Here is a 23,019-nt window from a genome sequence, read left to right as displayed (position 1 = left end):
CAGGACACACACACTGTTGTTGTGAATGAGAGCTCTCTCTCCGTCACATATACTTTACTTCCTTTCTACGTGTTTGCTATATCGACTCTATCTGGATTGTTGTTGACTGATAATTCTGCAAGCTGATCATTACAACAGAAAAATACACATTCTAAAAAAACTCATCTTATTAAATGACCAACTATTATACGTCTAAAGGCATTTATTTTTTTTTAGTAATAGGGATAAAACGTCTGTCTTTCCATGTCTGATGGCGCTCCAATCCAGATGTACTTCAATTTCTGCAGACCTGCACTTTCGTCAAATGGCATTTAGGGTTAATCTGCTATTTGCAAATGCTGTTCCATATTAGACCAGCTCTGTTATCACCTTGTTATGTAAACTGTGCTCTGGTGTTGGAAGAGTTATGGTGCCCCCGCATGGCTGACAGGATTTACTGTCACGCTTTGACACCACTTTACTCTGCATCCAGTGCAGTAGCAGTAGCAGCAGCAGCAGCAGCAGCAGCAAACTACACCATAACAGGTGCATTTACATGATTACAAGAAGTGATTATTAATTAAATGCCCATTAAATAAAGCAAATGTGATGCTGCTACTTGTACAACTGTACTGTAGCTTTATTGTATGATGGGTCAGTCTCATTGATGATGTTTATAAGTGAGTTTATTCGTTAAAACAAAAATAAGCATGTATTTTGCAGACTTTTAAGTGTATTTAACAAGTAGGCAACAATGAACTGAAACTATGTCGATTTTAAAGTATTTTTAAGCAAAATGATTTTTTTTTTTGGATTGATTTTTTTTTTTTTTGCAGTTGCACTAACTTCTTTTCCTAACTGAGAGTCTTAGTGATTCATCCTGTTGGTCCATAGAGACCTATTAGGAGCCGAGATTGGCCCTTTGACATCCAAATGCTGTGCCGATGTGACTTAATTTTGATTAAAAGGATTTATCTAAGATTTTACAGCAGCATTGACAGGCACTTAAGAGGCTAAATATCTAGCATAGATTTGTTGCTGGAAAAACTGTAATATATATATTTTTCAAATCATACCTGCGTGCCTCAGCTGATGCCGGAATCACATGCCAACTCTGTGTAGTGCTGTTCACTGAGAGTGAGCACGTCCGTGGTTTCTTGTTTTTCTATCATCGTCATAATTACTTTATTTATATCATTCAAAGACCGCATCAACATCATGAATACAAATCCAAATTAAAAAATACACACGGAGAGAAAACAACAACAACAACACTGACAACGCATGGATGGTAACTTACTGGACCAACACAAAGCGGAAGGACACAAAATTCAACCTGACAAAAAGATGTATTCATAACTTTATTCATTTTATTGACTTCATTTGATTTTCATTGATACGGGTGTTTTAACCACAGTATGAAGCCGTGTGAATGAATCTGAATCTAATTCAATTTAAAATGGCTAAAAAGCCTTTCTCTACCCTACAGTATTTACAGAGAAGTTCATGAATTCAGTTGTTATTCATGCTAGAGCCCGTTTCACAAAATACAACTCTTCACTGGTTTCACTTGTATTGCTTTTTATTGGGTCACATTTGATTTTCTCGTGTGGACACTGTGTCTAATCTCATCTCCATCAAACATTGATTAAAGTGACAATATATATTTAAGATGACTCCTTTGAAGGGAGGTCATTTACTCCAGATATCAATGAAGTCCAGCGAGTAATGTTCCAATCCAGAGCCACGAGATGGCGCCAGTGGTCCAATAATAATGTGGCATTTTGTTCCCAAGGTCTTGCTGCAAACAAACATGTATGTGAAATAAATATACCTTAAAGGCATGGGAGACAGGAAATGAGTCGAACTGGATACAACCTGATAATCCGTCTATCGTGTTTGTTTTTTTTTTGTTTTTTTTTAAATAACAATTTTTCATATTTTCTTTATTTCAAAAACTGCTCCCCTTCACGGAAACGATCATAGATTCCTGATTTAATTTCACAGATTGTGCCTGACAGACGGAAATTCCATATTTGAGATGTTTATAGATTAAATGTAATTATTTTAATACTTGAAATAATACGCATCTAAATTCAAACCATCGTGCGTAGTTTTACAGTCGGGCCTCTTGATTATTTAATTATTTCCCCGTGAAAAGATGACCTATTAAAAAAAGATTTTTTTTTTTTTTTTTTTCTGTCGAATAACACGTTTTTACTCATCCTGCTTGGAGTAAAGTTTCAGTAGCATCTGTGACTTCCGGTCATGATTTAAGTTTAAAATCAACTACGTGCTGTACAACAGTTCCTTGCGTGTCGTTTAAAAACGTAAAAGTTTGAACCAAATCGAGCCCGATTTAAACCATATTTTCGCTTTCGCCACTAAAAACCGAACTCCCCGTGCTCTTCGTCACCTCTCCTCGTTCATCGTTGTGTCACTGTGGTGTCTGGATTTTTTCCCGTTTGTCTAAAATACGCAGTGAGTCAGTTGTAATGGTTATTGATGTTGCTCAGGCTGCTGATGTTGTTGACACAGCTGATGTGGGGCGGCGACACGGTGCCAAAGGGCCCCGAAGGCTGGAGGTTGTGGCTGTGATACAGAGCCGCCGGAGGAGATCCCGGCCAGTAGGAGAACCCCGAGGGCCCCACGCCGGGAGCCACCAGGTTCAGTTTGGATATCCCGGAGAAGGGAATCGGGGAGAAGTTCCCCTGAAACTTGTAGATGGCCTGCTCCGTAGTGGACGGCTGGCACACCTGCGCCAGGCCGTGGAAATCAAACTTGTAGGCGTATCTCTTGCCGTGGACTTTGGTCATGATGTTTTTGTCGTAGTAGTAGCGCAGCGCTCGGCTCAGCTTGTCGTAGTTCATGTTGGGTTTGCTTTTGCGCTCCCCCCAGCGCCGGGCCACCTCGTCCGGGTCGATGAGCTTGAACTCTCCGTTGGTTCCCTCCCAGGCGATGCAGGACATGTTGGTGCTGTCGGAGAGGAGCTCCAGCAGGAACTGCCACAGCTGAATCTGCCCACTCCCTGAGTGGCGGGAAAATAAATCATTGGTCCACGGTTAAAAACATTAATTCAGGAGCAAGAAAGGAAAATAGCCTACTTTTTTTTCTTTTTTTTTTCTTACCTGCAAAGCGAGAACCAACAAAAATGATCATAATGTCATTCAGTAGGCTATAGCCTACATGATTCATATTTTACAAAACGATTCATTTGATCTACTCAGTATTTTTGATCTTTTTTTTTTTTCAAAGATCAGCTGATATTGTAAATTGTATTTTTTTAATTGGTTGATAAAATTGGCAAAATAAATCTGATAGCTGAATTCCTACAAATAATAATAATAATAATAAAAAAAAGATACAGAGAGACATTTTGGACGTAAAATGGTACCATTTTTTATTTCAAGAAAATCAGATGTCATTGACAATTCTGTGTGCTTCTCAATGCATTTTAAGTGGATTAATATTGTCTTGTACTGTAGCCTAATTACTTTATGTTACGTTATTCTTCACATTTTCAAAATATAGCCTATTTAAAATACAGGATAACGTAAGTGTTAATGGGTTTAAGTCCATCCATCCATCGATTACCTATACCCGCTTTATCCTGGACAGGGTCAGGGTGGGCAGGGGGTGGGGGTGTAAGTCTATATGACATATTTATTTACAAGTTAAACACGTGTCAGATATTTACAATTTTGTTTTGTTATTGTTTTAACGTTATAAACGGCTTTATTTTCCCCTTCGCGCGTGGTTTTGGATCAGCCCGCTGAATAGCATCATGTAATACAATCCGTAAGAAATGCCTGATGGATTTTACAGCCCAGCTGTAATTTTATTTTAGCCAATCGTATTTTAATGTAGCTACATGGTTTAAGTTTAATTTCTTTCTTTCTTTAGGTCTGTACCAATTAGATCTGTCAGAAAAATTCAATTAAATGAGCCATACATGCAATGTAATCCTGCTATAATAATAAGGATAGGCTATTTGTTGATTTGTCGACCTATTACACTGCAGGTTGTTGAGAGGCATTTTAATACGGGTTCAAAAAAAAATAACACCTATTTTATTATCTTTAAAAGAATAATATCTAATTCTTGTTTTTATATCGTGCTTGGATCAAAGTGAAAATAAGATATAGATATAATGTATAATAATAAAGATCTGCGCACCACAGTGATTTTATGATATGTCTGGATGGACCGCTGCTGAGTTCATTCTCTTACCTTTTTGTACGCCTGTATTTATTGGACCCCAAGATGCTCCTTTGGTTTCTTTCAACAGATGATCTGTTGGATCTGAAATCAAAACAGACACACTGTCAGCATCAGGTGTCCATCTTTCGCTTCAAATTATTACAGGAGGATTTCTACAACAGGTGGAGGCTTTTTATCTATTTCACAGATAAAATATATACTTCAAAACATTATAATCTTGCTTTGTGGGAAAAGAAGAAGAAAAAAAAATCAGCTCTGTCGAGATTTTTTCTAGAATCTCTTCTACCGAGAAAGAGTTCTGAGATGAATGCGTAAAATCAAATTTGGAGGCACATTTCTTTAAATCTGTAATCAGAGGGGGTAAAATCCTCCAGAGAATAGCTGTTCTAAAATACTCTAATAGATAAACGCTGTAAAATTGGCCAGTGCATACGAGTCAAAATGTTTAAAATTCCCAAATGTCAACCAAAACTATAATAGATTAAAATCCTAATTGCATCCTGGTCCAGTCAGAGTCTAATGCGTGAAGCATGTCGTCGCTGCGGTCTCCTCCGCGAGAAGCCAGGAAACGCGTCCAGGAAAAAGGATTTCCGATTTCCGACAAAAGAGCAGACGGGCTTTCAGATTGAAAAGGCTGAACAATGCTCTGCCCCGGAGACGGAGCATCATCGTCTGCAGGACACCGACACTCAGCAAAACCTCCAAAAAAATTAAATCATAAAAGGCACTTTCTGTAGTTCTTAACGGGACCAAATGACGAACCTGGGAGATACATGTTGAACATGAGGTTTCCTCCGCAGTCCCGTCTCATTGTGTTCAGTTGTTCAGAAAGGGTTGGATTTCATTTGCTTGGTGGCGGAGGAAAAGATTTTTATTAAACTTTATCTCATAACTGTGATCTGGAATAAATGCGGGTGGACAGATTGAAGTTTCCAGGCAACTGTCACTGGCCCCCATCTCTGAGACAATATTCAGACAGCAATTTCCCCTGGTGCATTGCTTTAATTAAAAGAGCAATTTACCTCTGTCAGCCCGCCTGGTGCCCACAATAAAAAGAGGCCGATAGAAATTCGGCCCTTATCAATCCACCATCACAGTTTAATAAAGTTTCCGCGTTAAGATCTGAGTTTCTATGGTGAATTGAAGTGTTTGACATGGAAACCAGTTCAGATCCTCCTCACTTTTCCGCCTCTTTACCTCTCGGCAAACAACAAAGACCTATTTCATGTTGGAAAAAGAATATTTACCTTGAGAAATGCGCCTCAGTGCACATGAGAAAACAAGAACATTTCATCCCTCCTAACCTTCTGTGTGGGTTTAAGGTTATATGGCCTCAATCTGAGGCTAATGAGGTCGTAACTTTAAAACCATGGCTTCTGATGCTCACTGGCGTTATCGTGTCCTCTCATATTTTTCTACTCCTTATGATTTTTGAGGCAGTGGACTGTGTTCAGCCTTTATGGCCCGGTTTGGACTGTAAATTCTGAACATATATTCCTTTCTTTCCGTAATATGTTACCACAGTGTCTACACACCTTTTGTCAGTTGTATTATCATTAAAATTGGTTTACTTCTGGCATTTAGGGGCAAAAAAAAAACCAAACACTTTTCCAATCACATGGATATTTAGATTATTTTAATCCTTCTATTCAGCTGGTTGGATATTACCGGCAAATATACATTAGTTTATGATATAGCATAACAATGTGATTAAATTTGATTTGAATAGTATTTATATGAATTGATTAATCTCATATAGCCCTATTTGTTATTCAAATGGTTCCAACCATTAGGAGTTTAAAGCAAAAAACATGATTGAAATGAAATATTTTATTATAAGAAATAAGCCTGTTGAAATACCTATAAAATCTGTTTTATGATATCCGTGTTTGATTCCAGGACATTTGTTATATTTCACATTTATATTTTTTCCCATTTTCCAACTGATGCACAAAGGCCACTAAAATACAGATTTTATCAAGCATCTAGATTGAATTAGAATTCAATTCAATTCAGTTCAGTTCAATTCAATTCAATTCAATTCAATTCAATTCAATTCAATTCAATTCAATTCAATTCAATTTAATGTTATTTTATTCATAAATCACAACAAGTCCTTTCAACATAATAAAGAGGAACCCAACAATTCAACGATTCCCACATGAGAAACAGCTGGAAGGAAAAAACGAACCAAAGAGGTTGGCGGCCGTCTGCTTTGACTGGGTGGGATGAGGGGAGAGAAACAAAAAGCATAGAGAAGAGAACATGTTGGTGGGGCCAGTAAGATCAGAAACATGCAGCTGCGGAGCCAAGAATACCTGCAACAAAAGCACCAAACTAAGAGAGTGAGGGGAAAGATAACAAATGACAAAGAAAACAATGAGAGACAGAAGGCATACAGATAATGAGATGCAACGATGGAATAAAAATGCATAGCTCAGTGCATCATGGGAGCTCCCCAGCCGCCCAAACCTATGACAGCATAATTTAAGAATATCAGGGTCCAGTGAGCCATCCCCAACTAAATCATGTCAAAAAGGAAAGTTTTAAGCCTAATCTTCGGTAGAGAAGAAAAAAAAAATGTGAACAACATTTCTTATTTTACAGGTGGCCAATGAAGAGAAGAGAATGGAGAAATATGATCTCTCCTACTAAATCCTGTTAGTACTCTTGCTACAGTATGTTGGATCAACTTCAGTCTTTTTAAAGAGTCTAGCCTGGAAGTAACAAATGGTGAAGGACGTATCCATGTCAAAAACATTCCTCACAGTGTTGCTCGAGGAACCACTCAGATCGGCACGAATCTGATCAAAAGTCAGAGAAATGTAAACACCCTGACGATGACGTGTGAATCCCAGCTGGCATCTTATTTTTGCTTCTTGAGGAGTCACTACATGCCTTCTATCTAAAAAAATAACAAAAAAAATGGACTGTAAACACATCACAAACACACTTTTAGTTCTCTCACATGGATCCATTTAAAAAAAAAAAAAAAAAAGATGAAACTGAGCATCATTAAATATAATGAAAATACATTTGGCTCACAGGAAGTCTTCACCCTTTGCGGGACTCGTGTCGTGTTGACAGTTTAGCATCAAGACAAGATATGAACGGCCAATGTGAAAATTCTATCTTATTTCTCATCACGTGCTTGGCTCTTTGTGTTGACTGAACTGAAAGTGAATGGACTTTTAATTATGAATCATCTCATCATCATAATGATTCACCTGACTGAGCTTAAACACGCACAAAAAGCACAGTGTAGGAAAAAAAAAAGTCCAGTAGGCCATCAAGTACAAGCTGTTTATTTATATGACAAGTTATTCCGGTTATTAATACAGATGACGCCCCTTTATATATACAGCTCACATGATCAGATTGTGTCAAAGCAGATTTCTGCGGGCTTCGAATGGCATATTATAACTTTGTGTAATACATTGCCGTTATATTACTTTTTAGATACCTTTTGATCAACAGAATTGTACTTTAACATATGATTTCAAGTTTTACATCCCCCCCCCCCCACACACACACACAAACAGGAATAATCCTGTGCAACTGGTAGGTGCAGAAATCATTCTTCGACAGAATATTTTTTATGCTCCATCTTAAGGCTGAAAGGCGTCATGGTGGGAGTGTCTCGGACGTCCCAGACTTGCTTTAGCTGCCTGTGTCCAAGTACGAGTCACAGGCAACTTAAAACAAGCCTAGAAAGTCAGACTATATCCATAGATGAGGTGGTAGAAAAAGATGCGGGTAAATCCTGCAGCCAGAAATCAGCAAGAGGTCAGAAATCCACCGAAGAATGAAGAACTTGTTTTAAATATACACATAAGTTTTTAAGAATTCTTTGATTGGTAGTCTCATAAATAATTATCATTTCAACTTACTGATCTGGGTTATAGTTAATAATTTATATTAAAAAAACAAACAGTTAAGATAGCATCTGATGGTAGCTCTGTGAGCCTGTCAGCATCTAAAAGCATGTCATGCACATTTCCCATAAAATGAAACAATAATTCAATAGTGTGTGGTTTATGAATCTTGCTGTTATCTCTGCAGCAACCTCTGTAGTCATTTTTATTTTACTTGATGTATAAAAATATTCAGGCAAGATCACACCATTTAATATGTTAACCTTCGTGTTGTCCTCGGGTCAAAATGACCCGCAGCTGTGTTCAACCAAGTTCTATTTTATTTCTATATTTTTTGGGGATCATTGGCCATCATTCTTTAAAGAAACCCTCACAGCCTCCTTGTCACCAATGATCCCCAAAAATATGAAAATAAAATAGAATTTGGTTGAACACAGCTGCGGGTCATTTTGACCCAAGGACAACACAAGGGTGAAGCAAAATTCTCTACCTTAACATCTGTAATTCAGATCAATAGAGTAACGTCATAAAGAGAAGCTTCCATTGAGAATCAGTAAATAATTCCTCTGTAAAGTCTTGAACTCACCTCAGTGCTCGGAGCTGTGTGTCCCAGCCTGTAAGCCACAGGTGTCAGTCCTCTGTGAGCCACGCTGTAGCGGCTTTAATCTGTCTGCACAGGAATGTATATTTGAGAAAGGTGTGTGTGCATGGTTACACATTCATCAAAAGATCCTGGTTGTTTGGGCGTGGGACCCTGAAACGGTGGAGGCTCGTGGGTGTGTAAAACGGACTCCCATGTCCTGGTGTGTGGAGGCAAACATGCTCCAGGATGCCGACATGTTGACTGTGAGGTGAGCATGATGGTGTCACATTAGAATAAACAAACAAATGCTAAATTGCTCGACTTCCATGTGGAGTACTTACATTTCCTGCAAAGTTATAGTGGGGAATTAAGTTCTCAAACTGAATGAACCATGTCTCAACTCAGAGCTTGTGTCAGAAATGATATAATTCTTCATGGTCATTCATGTTGTATTCACTGTTCAGAGTATTGAGAGCCTCTTTCTGCTGCTGGATTTCAATAGTTGCAGCTTTTAATAGCCTTAACTGATTGCCCTTATGGACAAAAAACAAACAAACATGCATTTCCCATGTTTTCCACATGTGGCAGCATATGACAACATGGGGAAAATATGTGGAAAAGTTTTCACATGGGCTTCACCCGTTACCCCATCAAAATGTTCCAAATCCAAACGTGTGCATTTATCACGTGAAATTGATGTGTTTTTTCTGCAAGGCTGATCTGCTTCTTGTTATTACATCTGCATGTCCTTCTTTGAGATAAAGTGTGAACATTATTAATGGTTATTGATAGAGGTTTTCACTTGTCTTGTAAAACCATGGATGTCCCAATTTGGGGGTGCAAACCTACTTTTCATCTGTCACTTAAGTCCTTGCACGGATAATGTTTCGTCTCTGAGGACCTCTACTGGCCTCTTTAAAGAAACAGTTCAAATACGGACGCCTGCTGACACCAGAAGCTTCTTTGTCAGCCCGTTCTGGTATTTACGGTAAAACTATTTATGCCTCTGTGCTCTGCTTTGTTCTGTTTGTTGAGGCTGCACATTTACTACATCACAGGCAAAGCAAGCAAGAGCAGAAGATGATTCATGATCCAAAAAATATTTTTGAGCTTTTTATACTGCTTCACTTGATCGGTCATTTTGTCAAATTGTACCTGTAACAAATGGGAAAACAAATAATAGAAACAAGCATGATCTCGTGCTCTTGTTTATTTTTTGAAATAATAATACAGTCCAACAAGAACAATATTACACATCCTAAAGCCCAACAGAATCAAAGCTTTCCATGTATGTTCACTAAAAGGCTAAGTAGGTCTTTTAAAAATTACAAAGCAAAATCTTGTTAATGGAGCTAAAAGCGGCTCTGATTTGCTTTTGCACCTGTGGTATGAATTACTGTCATATCCACAGGTACAAAGTGATTGATAGCTCTATAAAGCCAATTATTACAGTCTCTGAGCTCTAGATTTGTATTTGATCAATACGGTTGATAAACCTTGTAGCAATAAGAAAAGAATACCGACAAACAGTCTCTAGTTTTGAAGAAAAGCCTTTATTTCCTATTTCAAGAACATGCTTTAGCATGATAGTAGAAGTAGGTACTTAGATATCCATACATGCAGAGCCACAGAGTGATAGAAAGAGTTTGTCCATCTACTGTTCTGTGACAGCGGTCTCTCCAGGGTCAGGAAGCGGATAGAGGGAAGAGTTTTTCTTTTACTTTAAATTTCTTTTCAGGTCGGGTCTGGCAGGCAGAGTGAAGGCTTAGTGCTGGATCCTACGGATGGACTGCACCTGGTTGGTGTGAGCCTGGGTGCTGAACTCGTTGTAGTTTCTGTACTCGCCTTGGTGTCTGTCTCTCTCCAGGATGTACTGGTAGCCACGGTAACCAGGGAACTGGTAGGCAACCCAGCTGCAGAGAAGGAGGAGGGAGGGGAGGCGGTGTCAGAGTCGAGGTCAGATCCAAGGATTCGACACGTCATATCAACAGACACTTCAGGTTCTCATTTTAAATTACTTCATTAAATTCAGTGAAACTACAAGGCAAACGATTTTGTTTGCCAGAGAGCGTGCTGGTGAGCTCGTAAAGGCTTAGCCTGTCCAAAACAGACTTTTTCTATTAAATATCTTTATCACCCTGGCAATATTACACCCTGTCTAACTATCATCAAACTGTACTTTGTAACAGAACGTTTAAAAATGCTCAAATTAAAACCTAAATTGAGGTAATATAACAAAAAATGTGCCTATAAGGAAATGGAGATGCGACTGAAACCTGCGATATAGGAACACCGGTTACAAGAGACAGAGAGAGGGAAAGACCAATAAACAGAGAGGAAGGTGTTTGACTTACGCTCCCGAGTTGACTTTGATAGAGGGCACCTCCTTGCTGCACCAGCCCATGGCCTGTAGGGAGGGGTAGTCGTCGCACATCTCAAACTTACGGCCCTGGAAGTCCTCGCACTCGTACAGGGTCACCTTACTGTCACTGTGGTTCTGAAGAGGAAGAGAAGAATATGGTATGATGGTGCTGTCAGTGCGGTAACTGATATTACTCATTCCTGCAGAGTCAGTGATGTTTGAGTTTAAATGCTTTTTTTTTTTTTTTTTTTTATTAATTTAAGAAGAGAACCAAAATGGAAAAGAGGGGAATCAGTAAATTGATTCTAGGACCAAATGAATTGAAGCTAACAGAGGATAATAGGTGTTATGAATAGTCTTGGATTTGCAGGGATGAGGAGGATTAGGTTAGGCTGGGAAGTAAGTCATTTACAGCAGTTGATAAAGGTTGAGTAGTAAAAAATAAAAATAAAAAAAAAAAAAGGAAGGATGGGGGAACTTACAGCGCACTTGATGGGTCTGAAGGAAAGCATGTGCTCGGTTCTGTAACTGCTGTTTCCGCTCCAGGCCTCGTAGCGAGGATAGTCTCCCTTCTCCAGGATAAACTGCTGTCCCTGGAACTCTGGGTACTCATAACCCACCCAACTGTGGGAGAGAAAGGAGGAGAGAAAGTGAGCGAAAATAACTCAAAAAAAGAGACAGAGAAGCTCCCGGACATCACACACAAACTTGTGAACCCCTGAATATAAAGCACTGTCAATGCAACACAACTGAAACTGTTGTTTTTGAGTCTAACGCCCACTGAACGGCCTCAAGTGAATACAACATGCAGCTTCTTTTGTCACTGGGAGCACAAAGCAAACATGAAATACTGCTGCTCCACTGCTGCTGCTGCTGCTGCTGCTGCTGCTGCACACAAGGCTTCTTATCTGATCAGCAGTCAGTCAGACAGACGTTCTGGCACACAGCCGGCAGCTGCTCACAGCCAAACTCATATCACAACGGGGTCACGCTTGGATGCATGCGCGCACACACACACACACACACACACACACACACACACACACACACACACACACACACACACACACACACACACACACACACACACACACACACACACACACACACACACACACACAAATGCAAACGATACATGCCAACTAGCAATGTAATAACACTGCATATGAGTTGTTTTTTTTTTTTTTTTATTCTTGACTTGTCAGTGTTGAAGTCATGACCGCTTTAATCAGACTTTTTCAAGCAGATAAAATTAAAATCGCAGGAGAAGCAAATAATATGAATTGAATGGATGTTGCTTCGGGCAAGAATCGGGTCTTAGTTGAGGAAAACTACAGGACGACATGCTTCTTTTACATAAATATCCTTCGAGGCTTGATGTTGCATGTCTGAGTTTATAATTTTAACAGAATTTAACAAATCTTTGACTAAAATATGGCCTTATCATAAAAATGCCTAAAACTTAGATGAATACAAACTTGGTAAAACTAATCTTATATATAAAAAATAAAAAAATTTAAAAAAAAATCCCCAAAAATGAAGAGGTCAAGAGATGAAATATATAGATAGATGGATAAGGAAGCAGGCGATAAAAGCACCCACAGTGTTGTACTTACGGTCCGTTCTCGACCTTGATAGAGCGGATCTTGTTGAAGCCCCTCTCCATGATGTTCTGGCACTCCAGCATGAACTCACAGCGCTTTCCCTGGAAGTTCTCCTCCTCCCAGACTGTGATCTTGAACTGGCCCATCTGCTCCATCTGTTGAGTGTTCATGGTTGCTGCTTCTCCCTTATGGGGTTACTCTCTGAGGAAAGTAGAGGGTTTAAAAAAATTGTTCAGTATGAAATGGATCCAAATTACAACAGAAGGTCCTGAGTAGGTAAATGAATAGAAATTCTCTCAGGTAACAAACTTCACAGTACTTTTGTCTTGCAGTGCATGTGGGTGGAATATTTGTATTTCATCTTAAAGAAAAATAACTGCAGTGCATGCTAAGGTCACTCCCAAAAGGTGTCAGTAAGATGTGAAAAAACCCACTCATTTATCATTTTTATCATTTTTTTCCATTTCCTTGCAGCACATATTTGTCTTTGTTTTCATCCAGGCGATCCGATCAGAAGCTACAGACATGAATCCAGCTCATAAACTGTACTGTGGAAGCAATATAGAAACAGCAAGCCACACATCTGTACGTTTAAAGCTTCACTGCTCTGCCTGGTGTAGTCTGAAATCTCTTACTCACAGAGTTGATCATTTCTGACAAGCAATGCCAGCTGTTTTTAATCCAGTTTCTTTGATTGTGATGTAAAATTAAAAACAAGCACATTACTGATTTGAGAAAAATGCTTGTGTGATGTTTACAGGCCAAACACAAGCACACTAGAAGGGGCCAGCTGTCTCCTTTAAAACGTATGCAAAAGGAATATAAATCAGCTATCCTCTAAAGCAAAAGTATCAAGTGGCTTCTACGCTTTTAACTGTTAGCAAACCAAGTCTCATTCAAAGCGCATCATTTCTAGTGTCATCTATCGAATAGACGTATGGGGAGCGTCTTGGTGGGCGTTGGGCTCCACCCCGGTACACAGAGCTGTCCCCCCCTGGTTGCAGTTTTCTTGCAGCTAAGTGTAAGGCAGTGTGGTGAGATACTTACAGACGGTACTGAAGTGGGACAGATCCAGTATAATCAATGTCGGGGAAGAGACCCTCGCCTGTGTTTTTATAGGGCCGGGCCCCCTGGACCTGCGCCACTCCATTTGCCCAGCAGCCTTGCACACTCAGCAGCTGAGCAGGCTGGCTGAAAAGGGAGCATTAGCCTGGCGCTTTGTGGAGGCTCCAGAGCACCATTGTCCTCAGAGCCCCAAACCGACTTAGTCATCAATATGGCAGCCGTGCTCAGTGGGAACCTGACCCAGGACTATACAATGGTAACGCACTGACACAACAGTTTGATTGGTGTAGCAGGATAATAGACACATTCTGGGAGCTGATCCTCTCCCTCTCTGTCTCTCTCGCTCTTGCTGTAGGTAAGCTGGTTCCCTAAACTAAACCAGAGGTAAGGAAAAGGGTCCGAGGTATCCCACACAGTGAGTACGAGGACATGAGCCGGTTTCATCCTGAGGGCATCGCTTTCCAGTGGATCTGGAAGGAGTGAAGTGAAAAAAGGGCAGAGGTATTTTCTGAGCAGGAGTGATTGAGAAATCCGATCGATTCTCCTTCGCACACACATCGACATTCGTAGCTTTGAAACATTTTGACTCCACAAATGAGGCACGTCATCTCCCAAATATACAGTTTACATCAATATGTCATACAGTAAGATTCATACCGGTGGTACTATTTTATACAGTATGTCCCCAAAGAAAGGCTAATACTCTGCAGCTTATATTCTACAACTCCACGTAAACCACTGCCGATGTAAATGTAAAAAAAAAATACAAAATAAATTAAAAGAATTTTGCTGTGAAACATTAGGAGACAATAAGCTTTCAAATGAGAAAATGAATGTCAATGTATTGACTGAGTGACAAATAAAATGTCTAAACAAAGACAATATGGAAAAACAACAGAAAGCACAAAGTATCAGCATGGTGTAGATATAAATAAAACAAAAGCTTTTTCTGGTTACTTCTGCTCTTAAATGTCCAATGACTTTTCTTACCATATAAATTATAGGTATATCGTTATGTACTAATAGTATCAAAGTAAATTGTATCCTGTATTTCAAATAGCTAATAGCTTGAGAAAACGTATTATAACATTGATAAAGTCAATGTTAATCATCATATAAATGAATTTGAAGTTTCAGTTGAGAAAGATGTCAGTTTCCAATTCTATGTTTTGGATTTGGATGTTTCCACTCGGATGTCTGAATGAAAATCATTTCACTGTAGTATCCTGTTTTTCTTGCGTGCGCTGTTATTCCTATATTGTGTCTTTGTTTGGTAGAGCAGAATTCCTGTCTAAACTCATTCTGTTACATGTCTACATTTATACAGTTTGATTCATGTATAAACAATGTTTACGATTTCATTTGGGAAACAAAAAAATAGCCCTTTGTTTTGATGAGTACTGACAAAATACCATTTCTCCATTGTTAACTGAACACGGGTGAAGAATCAGCCCTGGATCCCATCGACAGGTTAAACATCTGGCTTTCTTTATTGTGTTATATTCAGATTTAATCCTTTGGTCATATTTTACGGTTTTTGAACACGAGTGTAACAACAATATTGTGTTGTGTTGTGTTGTGTTGTGTTGTGTTGTGTTGTGTTGTGTTGTGTTGTGTTGTGTTGTGTTGTGTTGTGTTGTGTTGTGTTGTGTTGTGTTGTGTTGTGTTGTGTTGTGAGAAAGAAACTGTTGAGTTTAGAGCTGGATTTTCCTTCATCATTGGTGACATCTAGTGGTAAATGTATTCATTACAGGCAAACATTGTAAATTGAACATCTTGTAAATGAAATGTCAATATCCATACAGTACTCACATACAGTAATGTATCTGAATATGGTCATTTGAACTGAAACAAGGTATAACATGGTCATGGTATTTAAAAACAGACCTGTCCTGTTAAAAATAATGGTTCTTTTCACTGCTGCTAGGATTAATATACTGGTACGTTCTGACATCAGAAAATCTCTTGGATTGGCAACAGCCAGAAATAAATATAACAACAACATTAACCGTCCGGCCGTGGGTGGAGCACAGAGAATATTACTGAATATTCTCACTTAATAAAGTCGTCAGCTTGTTTAGTTACAACATATGCAGTGTGTGTGTGTGTGTGTGTGTGTGTGTGTGTGTGTGTGTGTGTGTGTGTGTGTGTGTGTGTGTGTGTGTGTGTGTGTGTGTGTGTGTGTGTGTGTGTGTGTGTGTGTGTGTTCCACCTGTGGGGCGTGTTTGCTGTTTACTTGTATGAACAGCTTTCTCATTGTCTTCCATTAACCCATTCATTGTCCTTCTCTTCACGTGTGTGTGCATCAGTGTGTCACGCTGCTCGCCTCCAGAGCAGGTGATGGGCAGGTGAAAGGAAAGGCTTATATGGACACAGATGTTGTGTGTGTGTGTGTGTGTGTGTGTGTGTGTGTGTGTGTGTGTGTGTGTGTGTGTGTGTGTGTGTGTGTGTGTGTGTGTGTGTGTGTGTGTGTGTGTGTGTGTGTGTGTGTGTGTGTGTGTGTGTGTGTGTGTCTCTCTCTCCCCCTTTCCCCTTTCCCCTTCTCTCTCTCTCTCTCTCTCTCTCTCTCTCCATACATCCAAATGTGTGTGTGTGTGTGTGTGTGTGTGTGTGTGTGTGTGTGTGTGTGTGTGTGTGTGTGTGTGTGTGTGTGTGTGTGTGTGTGTGTGTGTGTGTGTGTGTGTGTGTCTGTCTTTGTCATCTTTCTTCACCAGGTTTGATAAGAAAAATCACCTGTAGATCCTTTTCCTCTCTCACACACACACACACACACACACACACACACACACACACACACACACACACACACACACACACACACACACACACACACACACACACACACACACACACACAGCTCATTTCCCAGTTAAATACAGCTGGGAGGGATTTGCATGTGGGAGGGGTGGTGCAGGCCAGTACAGAGCTGGTACGGTACTGTTCTACTTTGAATCCTTATCTGGCTGTTCAACAAATGTATTAATTCCTTCCAACCGGTCACATGACACCTCTGCTCCATTGGGCACTCGCTCTTCATCTTCAAATACATTACGTAGCTTTAAGCACTGGGGACTAAAGTAAATTTACTTTCACGTACTCACATATCAGAAAAATTGTCTCACGATCTCTGAGCTGCTGCTTCAGCTAAGGAAACTTCGACATCCCTTACATTCTCTAAGAACTACTACTGTCATACCTGTGATTTATAAATCAATGATGGAGGACTATCATTAACGTATTACTGTGTTATCTTCTCATTAACAATTTGCACTGCCCCCATGACAAAGAAAGTGTAAAGCTCATGATCCAGTGAAAGTTAAACACATAATTATCCTAAAATAACTGTCACTATGTGTTCATGTGTTTCGAGTATTATTTAACTCAAGGACACGCCGCCTCACTATGGCAACTGATTCCTCTAATGCTCTGAGTCATGTCCATAGACTGTGTAAATAAAAGGTCACATCACGCACAATAGGTTGGCGAGTACAGGAGCAGGACATTTTTGTTTTCATCTTTTATTAAAGGGCAGACATTCTGATCCACCTGTTTTTTTTTTTTTTTTTTTTTTTTTTTTTAACCTTTTTCCTGCTCCCAGACTGGACTGTGCAGAAATATACTGGGAGTCATTATCTAAGGATTGTGCTGCATGTTAAAAGTTAATCAAAAATACTTCATATTAATAACCAGATTTCACAATTTTGAATGTGATTTCACCAAAAACCACATTGATCCTTGAGAAGTTCTTCTACCTTTAAGCTTTTACAGCGAAATTTGTTATATGAATCAGGTACTGCTAAAATATTAAAGCCACTGGTTCTAAAATGTAGGTAGTAGAAGACAAATGGTTAAAGAGGGAAACTGGGATCTTTTAAGGAAAAGAGAAATAAATTACACTTTAGGTTTATTGTCCAACACTATAACTGCAAGGTACAATATTGGGAAATAAAATGGGATTGTTACTCCCCCAATCCACACCTTTTTATTTGGCTGTATGTAGCTGCTCTCTCACTTCCTAGGAATACTGTATGAAAAGGCTTTCCTAATAAATTCCCTTGGAAAATATAGCTTAATATCTAAAAACAGAACTTTTTGACACTGATTTTAATATAACTATCATCACATGTCTGAAGTGTAATGTAATATTCTGGTTGTTTTTCTCCTTTTTGTTCTACCTTTTTATGCAGGAAGTGTAAAAACATTGCTTGTTTTCTCAGTTAGTGTGAGTCTGAACTATTTGAATAGTTAGTGAATGCCCCTCCTGCATATGCACACACACACACACACACACACACACACACACACACACACACACACACACACACACACACACACACACACACACACACACACACACACACACACACACACACACACACACACACACACACACACACACACACACACACACACACACACACACACACACACACACACACACACACACACACACACACACACACACACACACACACACACACACACACACACACACACACACACACACACACACACAGATTGCCCTGAATAAATGCCCTCCTTCAGGTGGAACGTTACCGTGGAGACTAATCCAGGTAAGGATGATGAGAGCAGGACATCTGCTCGTGCCGTCTCCACTTGTCCCCGCTGTTCTCTGAACGGGCAGCTGGATTTATACCTGCAGGAAAAACAGCATGGAGACGTATCGTATAGATTATAATATTTTCTGTGGAAGTGTCTATGAGTCATCATTGTTGACATAAACAGGCAGATAAAAAGACAGTCAGTATTAAATTGTGATGACAGGCACACACACACACACACACACACACACACACACACACACACACACACACACACACACACACACACACACACACACACACACACACACACACACACACACACACACACACACACACACACACACAAACACACTGCAGTTAACAGTCAGTTGTATAAGCAGACAGATCATACACAGTTGAGACTATTTTAGTAGTCAGAGTATCAATGCAAAATATATTTTCTTTAAGCTCTAAAGAAAAAGCCCACAGCCTATTGTGCTAACTCTTCTTACATCTCAAATGTTGACTTTTTATTTTAATCCTGTAGCGCTCATTCTACCACCAGAAAGTCAGACAGCAAAGGAAAGGGGTTGCCAACTGGGAGAGGGAACAGGCCCTGTGCATTTGCATGAGTCTTCATTATCAGTAACTGTCAGAGGAAACAGCACACAGCACACAGCCTACAGGCACACACACACACACACACACACACACACACACACACACACACACACACACACACACACACACACACACACACACACACACACACACACACCCTCAGGGAAGCACTCACTCCACTCCACCACTTATAGATAGTACCAAACAGTTTGGCAGGCACCACAAATGTAATCATGTTCCTGCTGTGCAGATACAAACAGTGGTCTTAATGATACTGATACAGTGTGTACTGTGCTGATACAGCCCTGCAGAACCGAGTTCATGGGGTCACAGCCGAGGCAGCAGGCATCTTGAAATCAGAGGAGTTAAAGGTTTCCAGACGGTCAAATCGGAATTAGTCAGATTTAGCCATAAAGCGCAGATAATATAGTGTGTGTTTGGTGGGTGGCTTTTCACATAACACTCTTTGTCATTGCACTCTTGGTTTGTATGGAAAAGGCTAATGTGCACAGAAAGTATGGAACCTCAGGAAGTGACAAATAAGATGGATGGACAATTGAATTAGAGCAGTGGCAGAAGTTTGTGTTTTTTTTATTATTTTACGAATAAAATCTGGTAAAGAGGGGGCACCGGTTGGAAAAGTTGCTCTGCACGGGATGCAAAAATAACAAAAAGAGCATTAAAGTAGGGCACCTTGGTTATTGGAAAGGAGGCTGTGGGAGAACAACTCCCTACAGCCGCCCACTATGTCTGACAAAAGAAAAAGAAAAGAATTGGACCCAAGCAAACATAGTCAAAGTTGGGAGTTACATGGAACGAGTAGACTATTAATTTGAGGCAGGCTGAAGGTAGAAATATTCCATAGCATTGCAATAAAGAAAAAAAAAACCTTCAAACACACATTCCACCCAAGCACACAGCAGAGCAGACAACCAACTAAAGATGTTGACCCTTTGAGGGCACCAAACCAACCTCCATAAAGCCTCCCAGTCAGGCTGATGGCCACCAGGTGAGGGAGAACATCACAGCTGCAAGAAATGCCTCCTGATGAGCAAGACGAGCGAGCCTATAACCGATTTCTGATCATTACGTACGGAAAAACAGGGTGACAATAGGAAGTCAACACTACATGACATAAAGAGTTCCAGCTCTCCATATGTCCAATACTATATGTGGACTGTATGTGTTAAAAACACATTTTTTTACAATTATACTTAGACGTCATTTATGTTTGATACTCCACAATATACATATGACGTGTTAATACGATGAAGGTGTTTGCTTTAACTGATCGATACTTCAAACGGAGGGAAAAAAATACATCTGATGTTTGCGATCATGAGTTATTTCACAGGTAATTTAATATCAAATTCAGTTAAACTAACCCCAGAATAACTGGGGATAACTATCAAATGTATTATTTATATTGTACATATATGTAGCAGTCCGTTAATATCCAGGAAGCCGCAAAAAAAACAACGGTCAGTTTTTGTCATCGGGTATCAAAAATAAAAGTATATTCAAATGTTTAGTTTCTTTATTAAAACAATACATTTGTCATGGTATAGGGAAAAAAAAAAAGGACCGAATCACCATGTTACCATTAAACTATGAGTCTCTCTGCAGTTTTGACAGATAATTTGGTCTCATGTGAAGGAGAAGTGTGAGTAATATTACTACATGGCCTTCTGTGCAGTATTTCCCACATATCACCTGTCATAGTGTTACAATAGGGATTCTTTTTTTAACCAATTGAAACAACAACAAAAAAAAATAATGGGTGATGATCACGTGATGTTTACCTTAACTAGTGGTCTGGTTTGAGGCAGCCGGCTACGCCTATGTGTTAAACCCTAAACAAATGATCTGCGAGCTAACGCAGCTCCTGGAGCAGGTAGGGAGGGTGCAGCAACAGCAGCACCAGCTGGGACAGTCGTTCCAAACCGGGGTAAAGTAACCAGGATACTGAGTAGTGTGAGCGCTCCCTGCCTCTTGCCTTTAAACAAATATTGACTGGAGATTCAAGCAGAGGCAAATAGATTCTCAGGAAAAGAAAGACATATTCAGGGCAGGCTCTCTCATGATGTCGCCCGTCAGGTGATGACACACACACACACACACACACACACACACACGTGGTGCTTTTTGAGGTAATGAAAAATGATGGGGGGGGCGGGGAAAGGATTTATCCGGGACACAAACACAACGGGAAGGTGACAATCTGCACAAGGGAACTAAACGTATATAAGTATCAAATTTAAACATTGGTGGTGTCAGTGGATAGACAGCACTTCTGGCATTTATTTTCAAGCGCTAAAAATTTTTTTGCACATGTATACTCGTATAGATCATAATGTAACATATTAATCTTAATTTAAAAGGACTTAAATTTGAATTTAGTCTTTGGAAGAGATGTTTTTCTCTCCTTTGAATTGATTAAGAGGACATGTACATGGATATGTATTTGATGCATTTGTGTTTTGGCCCTTTTCTTATCACTCAGAATCACACTGACGTGTTTCTATTAGATGTTAAGGGCGGGAAAATGAACGCTTGAAATTAAAAGTTCAAAGACGATAGTTTCCCTTTCAGTAAAATAGAGTAGTATGCTTGCATTGGGATCATCAATTTATTGTCTAACCACTGTCACACTTTGCCTGAAATGGATTAAAACAAACAAACGCCAGTGAATGTTTACCTTAAAGGGTCTATATAAACTTCATTATAAGAAGCAATAAAAACAATAAATGGGAAAAGTGGTGGTCACTGAATCCTGCATCACAACATCCAGATGACAGATGGTTTGTATCCGATGTCTGGTGTATGTATGTGTGTGTGTGTGGAGGGGGGGGGGGGTAATGTTTAGTTACTGTTTTACACAACCTCCCATTAAGCCCATCTCTCTGCTCTCTGGTGCTCGCCTGCTGTCTCACTTCATGACGCAGGAGATGGGCAGTGATGAACACGGCCCCCAGTGGAAAATACGTGCCGTCATCATGAATGTGCCAACGGGAAAATGATTATGAAAAAGAGCACTGAAGGTGGTGATGATTGTCCCCGCTATTGTTCGGGTTCAACCCTTCCAGTGCATGCGAGATCATCCCTGGGCGATTCGAGCAAACAACACACAGACAGGTATAACCACTCACTAAAAGACAAACAGTGACTGGGAATCACTTGGATACTTCCCCAGTGTCTGTCAATACAGATCTGCTGCCTTAATTGGCTGTTTTACTCCGGGCCTGAACACACAGGTGGTGTCCTCTATAGGCAGGTTTGCATGAACATATGGATTGATGTGAGATTCATAGTCTTACTTTAACATATTTTACTTTTTTCTTTAAAAAAAAAACAAGAATACACAGTACATGTTGGATTTAAGCTGCAACTTGTCAACTTCCTGCCTGGTAACATCACTGATTCAGCCAACTTGAATTCACCAGCTGTAACTTCCCTTTTTTTTTTTTTTTTTTTTGCTTTGCTCAACACAAACAGACTGCTATTCAACAAAAGAATCCTTCTAAATTTGGGTAAATGATTGTGGCTCCAGTAGTCAGACTGCACGTTGGTCCAAGGGCGCTTCCTTTTGCTCGTTGCCTGCAGCCAGCTGTATGCAAATCAGACCATCTACCTATTCATTGAACTATACAGCACACCTGGTGCCTCAGGTACTGAAACTGGCATCTCAGTTGGAGCAATGGACTTCGACACCGATGCAACTCCTTAGAAAAGAATCGTATACATCCCTGAAGACTTTAGATTAACTTCTGATTCACTTGTGCTGCTGAACAGCAGCAACACCTGGCCTCATCCATTTTGGCGCAGTTGGTTTAAATACATTGAGTTATTTGCGGGATTTTGTGAGAACATACCGCATAGAGAGAACATTTGTCTGACTTTGAGCTCGACAGTAACAGTGATCTTCTTTTGTAACTAAAAGCAAACTTTGCGTCTTTCCCCAGTTGCCAACCCGTACCTGCGTAACGCGAGCCGAACGAACAAAACTTCATCTTCAGGTATTGTACGTGAGGCTCAACGTGAAGCAAATACGGACAAACGGGAAAAAAGTCACAAAAGCGATCGCGGTGTGGGCGATGGTCGAGAGATGGATGTGGGGCGCGTAACAGCTGGCTTCTCTGGATGTCAACCTTTGGTGGGGAGGAGG

General features: G+C 39.9%; 2 protein-coding genes across 2 annotated transcripts; both read right to left on the bottom strand.

Annotated features, from left to right (window-relative positions):
• Nucleotides 1–1,158: 1,158 nt before the first annotated feature.
• On the bottom strand, nt 1,159–5,039 carry fev (FEV transcription factor, ETS family member). Its single transcript, XM_069698933.1, has 3 exons — nt 4,963–5,039; nt 4,210–4,281; nt 1,159–3,007 (listed from the first exon to the last, which is right to left on the bottom strand). Exons 1-3 carry the CDS (start codon nt 5,009–5,011, stop codon nt 2,466–2,468), a joined length of 663 nt encoding a protein of 220 aa, XP_069555034.1. The 5' UTR covers nt 5,012–5,039; the 3' UTR covers nt 1,159–2,465.
• A 5,224-nt stretch (nt 5,040–10,263) lies between these two features.
• cryba2b (crystallin, beta A2b) lies at nt 10,264–13,717 on the bottom strand. Its single transcript, XM_069698724.1, has 5 exons — nt 13,672–13,717; nt 12,637–12,825; nt 11,503–11,644; nt 11,013–11,155; nt 10,264–10,571 (listed from the first exon to the last, which is right to left on the bottom strand). Exons 2-5 carry the CDS (start codon nt 12,792–12,794, stop codon nt 10,424–10,426), a joined length of 591 nt encoding a protein of 196 aa, XP_069554825.1. The 5' UTR covers nt 12,795–12,825; nt 13,672–13,717; the 3' UTR covers nt 10,264–10,423.
• Between the last annotated feature and the right edge of the window lie 9,302 nt (nt 13,718–23,019).

This window comes from Brachyistius frenatus, unplaced genomic scaffold (genome assembly GCF_029030835.1).
Source record: "Brachyistius frenatus isolate BFR_SWC_R1_liver_20210118 unplaced genomic scaffold, ASM2903083v1 Contig_28, whole genome shotgun sequence".
NCBI classification, from domain to species: domain Eukaryota; kingdom Metazoa; phylum Chordata; class Actinopteri; family Embiotocidae; genus Brachyistius; species Brachyistius frenatus.
The sequence above is the reverse complement of the archived record's forward strand: the minus strand, read 5'-3'. Positions and strand labels throughout refer to the sequence as shown.

What these genes read in the sequence shown, in the direction of transcription:
- fev (XM_069698933.1), bottom strand. Translation starts at nt 5,011, where the DNA reads ATGAGACGGGACTGCGGAGGAAACCTCATGTTCAACATGTATCTCCCA. An exon ending in GTTCAACATGTATCTCCCAG is followed by an intron (nt 4,282 to 4,962) that starts GTTCGTCATTTG and finishes TTTTGATTTCAG; the next exon opens with ATCCAACAGATCATCTGTTG. An exon ending in AAATACAGGCGTACAAAAAG is followed by an intron (nt 3,008 to 4,209) that starts GTAAGAGAATGA and finishes CCCGCCACTCAG; the next exon opens with GGAGTGGGCAGATTCAGCTG.
- cryba2b (XM_069698724.1), bottom strand. Translation starts at nt 12,794, where the DNA reads ATGAACACTCAACAGATGGAGCAGATGGGCCAGTTCAAGATCACAGTC. An exon ending in ATCAAGGTCGAGAACGGACC is followed by an intron (nt 11,645 to 12,636) that starts GTAAGTACAACA and finishes TCTCTCCCACAG; the next exon opens with TTGGGTGGGTTATGAGTACC. An exon ending in ATCAAAGTCAACTCGGGAGC is followed by an intron (nt 10,572 to 11,012) that starts GTAAGTCAAACA and finishes CCTTCTCTGCAG; the next exon opens with CTGGGTTGCCTACCAGTTCC.